This window comes from Vicia villosa, linkage group LG2 (genome assembly GCF_029867415.1).
Source record: "Vicia villosa cultivar HV-30 ecotype Madison, WI linkage group LG2, Vvil1.0, whole genome shotgun sequence".
NCBI lineage: Eukaryota > Viridiplantae > Streptophyta > Magnoliopsida > Fabales > Fabaceae > Vicia > Vicia villosa.
In genome coordinates, this window is record NC_081181.1 from 226135835 (window position 1) to 226141318 (window position 5484).

The 5484-nt window shown below is 30.3% G+C and overlaps 1 protein-coding gene across 1 annotated transcript; it reads right to left on the minus strand.

The window, feature by feature from the left end:
- Nucleotides 1-1696: 1696 nt before the first annotated feature.
- Nucleotides 1697-2479, minus strand: LOC131648375 (uncharacterized protein At1g15400-like). The gene has a single exon (XM_058918140.1). The coding sequence runs from the start codon at nt 2307-2309 to the stop codon at nt 1947-1949; it is 363 nt and encodes a 120-aa protein (XP_058774123.1). The 5' UTR covers nt 2310-2479; the 3' UTR covers nt 1697-1946.
- Nucleotides 2480-5484: the final 3005 nt, after the last annotated feature.

A 5484-nucleotide genomic window follows, 5' to 3' on the forward strand; every position in this document is an offset into this window, starting at 1 on the left:
TAGCGAATTTTGCTTTTCCCCTTCCCTACCTTTTGGCAACGGTTTTTTCGAAAAAACCGTTGCCAAAACCTGCCTTTGGCAACAGTAGGGGGTAAATCAAAACACGCTCATAATACAGGGGGGTAAACTACTATTAACCCAAAAAATTATGGTGGCACTCGCCACTTAATATTGTGGCACTCGCCACAGTTTTACGGTGTCTCAGAAAATTATCGATTTCATCCCAAAAACTCAATTGATCTCTCCATAATTTTTCACTCGATTAATCAAGTCGTTTTAGAACATCACCGGAACCATTTTTTTACTTGCAATTTACCTTAATTTCTAATTATTTCCTACAGCCACACAACAACTCATAATTTATCCTATAGCAGTAACAGACATGTTCAATTGAGTTTAACCCAAATTTTCAGAGCAATAATCTCATCACAGGTAATTCACAGATCAACACTACATAAATAATAATCATACAACAGATTCATCAACTCAACACAACAACAATTTCATACAACCCAATCCCCACATAACATTCATCATAAACCCCATTATAGAGTCGGAACTTCACCCTTACATTGGATTGAAGGTTGCTCTACAATCCTATGATCAAACCTAGCTTTTGTCGTTTTTCCTCTCCTCTACAACTTCTCACGTTCACTGTTCCCAATTCTTTCTCCTCCCTCTTCTAATTAACCTAATTTTCTTACTTAACTAAACCTCACAATTTTATTATTTTTAGTGGGCTTAACAACACACCTCCCATATTTCTACTTCTAACTATTAAAATAGGCCTACTCACAATTATTCCATTCTTCTACTATTTCTAATATTATTACTACTATTAATCAACTAACTAATCAACTAATAATAATATATCAACTTATACCAACATATCACAACATTTCAACAAATAATTCGAAAATAATTAATTAAATTAATGGGCGTTACAAGTTTGAGATCCATTTTTTGTTAATAGTGTAAAAGTTTGCATGTTTTCATGTTGTATTCATCTGTATGATATTGACTGCATTTAATTCCAAATTTTACCCTCTTCAAATATATTGGATTACTTAGAGGTATATATTATTAGGAGGGTCACCTCATAAATGTAAATTATATTCAACAATCTACAAATATTATTTATTAAGCGGGACATCTTACTCCGTTGATTTAAAATGGATTGGGTTTTGTCCCGAACCATAATATCATCTAAAAACATATCAATTATCAATTGAGTTTTGAGATAAACATCACATTCATTATCTAATCAAAACTGTGCCTCAATTAGAAAAATATTAGATCTTTCATATTTTTTTAAAAAAATTGAAGAACAAAACCGTGAACTTTAAAAATACATTGATCAATTATATAAACCAAGCAAAGTAGAGAGAATTTAATCAAAATATATTGAAGCAAACATCAAAATTCATCATGAAAATAGCCATTGCTACTCCTATTCAATTCATTATCCCAAATTACCAATCTAGAATTCTAGATATAACACATGTCTATCTATTTTTTTTTTTTGGCTTTATACCACCGGACGGCATCAAGTGGTTCCATCCCCCTCCCGATCGCAGTTGCGGGGGATCGAACCGTGGTTCTCCCTACCAAGTCCAGCGCCAATCACCACTGGACCAACTAACGATTGGTATGTCTATCTATTTATCTAATACAATTAAATACTAGTACAATACTATTGTAATAAAAGAAGCAAAAAAGAAAAATAAAACATGACTACTCATCATTATGTTCTTAATTTGACAATACAAATTCATCATCATGAACTCAACCACTAAGCACTCCTACCCCACAAACCTAAATCACTTAATAATATTACACAAAAGAAAAAAACATTATAACCTTTCACCTTCCACCGGAATATCCCATCTCCGGCAACTACAACCACCGCATCAAACCACCGACCAACACAAACCACCACTCAAACTCTACCTAGATCGATGCTTAGGCGGTTTCCTCTTCTCCCCAACTTTCCCAAACGCCCCACAAAACCCACACGCAGAGATCCTCGGAGACGGCGGCTCAATCGCCGGCGAAACTTTTCCCGTCCGATAACCACGACCTCCACCGTTAGACCGACTTCTCTGCACAGTATTAACCGATCCAACCTGCGGCGGTTCATCACGACTCATCATCTCTTTGATTTCATCTTTCTCTTGATCTTGATTATTATTATTCTGATTATTCTGGTTCATTTTGTTGATTTCTTCTTGTAGAAACCGATCATCCCAAACGAATCCTGATGAGCCTTGTCTCCTGAAGGAAACAGCAGATCTTTGTAAACCTTCCATGGCTTTTGTTTCTGGATCTTTCTTGTTACCTTTGACTTGAATGTGAAATGTTTGGTTTTATGACTTTGTGTAACTATGTGTTATGTTAATGTGTTTGTTTGTTTATATGGATTGTTGTTTGTGTTGATTTTTTCTTTGTGTTATAAATAGGACAGTTGGTGGAGAAATTAGAGAGGCAAGTGGTTAGTTAATTACATGTATGGAAAATGTCATCATAACAAGACAAAGTAATCTAATGCTTTTTCTTATTGGTTGCCTGCCAATTACTCACTATGTCCAAAGGGATATTGTTAATTTTTATTTGTTTAATGAGAAAAAAATCATTGTTTTGATTTTTAAAACTTTTATGATTACATTTTTTTTATGGTATTTAATCATGAATTTTATAATATTTCAATATTTGAAACAACTTTTTATGGACATGTCTTGACCAAGGCCCATATGCGGGAATACCATAGTACAAGTAGGATTAAGAGATTTTATCCTCGTACCCCATTTTCACCTAACACTTCCCATTCCCTATGTAATTATTATTTTATTCTTGTAAAAATTTTAAAAGATATTTAACAAAAGAATTGTGCAATTTCAAATTTTAAAAAAATTTCTGGTGATTTTTCAGATATTTCATAAAGATTATCAATATATATATATATATATATATATATATATATATATATATATATATATATATATATATATATATATATATATGTTTTTACCATATTTTTTAGAAATATTCGATAAAAATATATATGTATTTTTATCAAGTTTTTAAAAAAATTCAGTAAAAATACATATATTTTTACCGAACATTTTTAAAAGTAACAATGCGGTAAATATTTTTTTTTTTCAAAATAAACTCCTATAATCTTTGAATATATTTAATATTATTGAATATGTATTAAAAATTGTAAATGTGTCTACAATGTTAACTCTTATTAGTTATTTTGATAATCATATATATGTATTTAATTAATTAATTAATGAAGTCATATTAATTATATTTTGTGTTGATCATTCTTAATTGAATTAATATTTATGTACGTTGTCATTTTTTTTACACAATATATCAATTATAAATATTGATCGTAAAAAAATTGATTTTATCATATTTTATTTAAAAATAAATAAATAATTATTTATAAATAATTGACAATGAAAAAAAGTATTATAGAACAATAAAATTATTCATATAAATTAATGAGAATATACAAAACAACTACATTTAATTTTTTAAGGGTCAGAAAAGTCAATCAATAAAATATAGTCATTTAACATTGATATATTCATATAGTAAATTTAAGGTGAAATATAATAAGTTGAGTCCAAGACACTTGTCAAAGGTTGACAGAAAAATCTCAAAAATTAAAGAGTATATTCTAGAAAAGAAAACTCACAAGTCATTAAAGAAATCTTTAATATAATTTGATAGAAATTTGAATCATTCTCCTTAGACTTTTGCTGAGATTACAATTTCAAACAATTTTTTAGTTATTAATTTTAATGGATTAGTTATAACAGCCATATATAATATTTTCTCGATGAGTTGAAGATATAATTTGATTTTTTTGGAATTGTCAAGTAAGACGTTTGATGATATATGCAGATAAAAAATGAAATTTAATCTAACACACTTTAATATAAAAGACTAATTTAACCTATAAAAATGTGTATAAAACTTTAAATTTAACTAAATAACTTTTGTCATAGATTCTCCATATTATTTAGTGGCAAAAATATAAAAAGTAAAACAAAAGAGAAGTTATGGTCATTAATGGGTGGGTGATATGAGTCAATGGGATACAGGTTGGGTCTTTTTCATGAGTGTCCACAATAAACTATCTCCATTGACTTTATCATATCATAATTAAAATCTACAAGGACAAAAAAAAAAGAAGAATTTGTCTAAAATGTACAACTAATACAATTGTTGCATGCACCACCTTTATTTATCATGAATTGAAAAATCCTATGTTGCATGCACAGCCTTTATTTATCATGAATTGAACAATCCTATTATAGTGGCGTTTAAGGGAAAAAAAGGAAAGCGTTTTCCATCATATATAGTTTAGACTTTAGTGCATTTTTATTTATTAGAATGCATTTGATTTGATAAAAAAAAATGGAACATGAAAACTTTTTTTATCTTGTCTGATGAAAAAAACACTAATCACGAGACTGAATAAAATAGTTGGTAAAAGATTGGATAAAAAATGATTTATTTTCTTCCACTAAATCATAGATAACTTTCAAGTTGACCATTTCCCCAGAGAAATTTTGGTACTTTGTAAGATTCTCCATGATAGAATCTTCTTCTTTAGCATTAGAGGTGTCTTTTAGTCGAAACGTGCGCAATGAAATCAAAGATAAGATCTGAAATAGGATGAGAGTAAAGATTGTGACTAGCCATTCCAATGATGTTTGGTAGACCCGAGAAGAAATTTTGTTTCTTTGTAATTAACTGTGTGTCTGGAAGAAATTTAAAGGATGGAAGGAGATATTCTTATCTCGAGCTGGAAAGGAAACCCTAATCAAGACAGTGGCATAAGCTATCTTGATCTACATTATGAGCTGCTACAAATTTCTAGAGAGTTACTGCAATGAAATTGGGAACATGTTGGCCAAATTTTGGTGGGGGTTCAAAGCAGGGCGGGAGGAAAATTCATTGGACGAGTTGGAAGAGAGTGGAAATGACAAAAGATAAAAGAGGATGTGTTTTCGAGGATTCAGTGATTTCAACATAAGCTTATTGGGGAAAGACTAATGAAGACTATTGAGTGGTAGACATACTTTATCGGATCAAGTTTTCAAGGGAGGATACTATCATAGGAGTATTGTTGACGAAGCAAGGTTTCTCTCTAAGCTACACATAGAGGAATATATTGAGTACGAGGACTTAGTTTCTAAAGGGGCCAGATAGAGAATATAAAATGGTCAACATATCAGAATATGGCAAGACAATTGGCTGCTAGAAACAATAGGTTTCAAAGTCCATAACCATGTGTGTGGCATTTACAATGAGGCCAAGGTCTATGAACTCACTGATCAAGACTTGGGCATTTGGAAAAGATAGTTGCTTGTAGAGTGTTTTGACCAACTGGTCCAATCATTATTATAAAAAATTACTTTAAATATTGGTCACTATTATAAGCAAAAGTCATTAAATTTTAGATTA

Excerpts from the sequence above, each read along its gene's own strand:
- LOC131648375 (XM_058918140.1), bottom strand. The coding sequence starts at position 2,309 with ATGGAAGGTTTACAAAGATCTGCTGTTTCCTTCAGGAGACAAGGCTCA.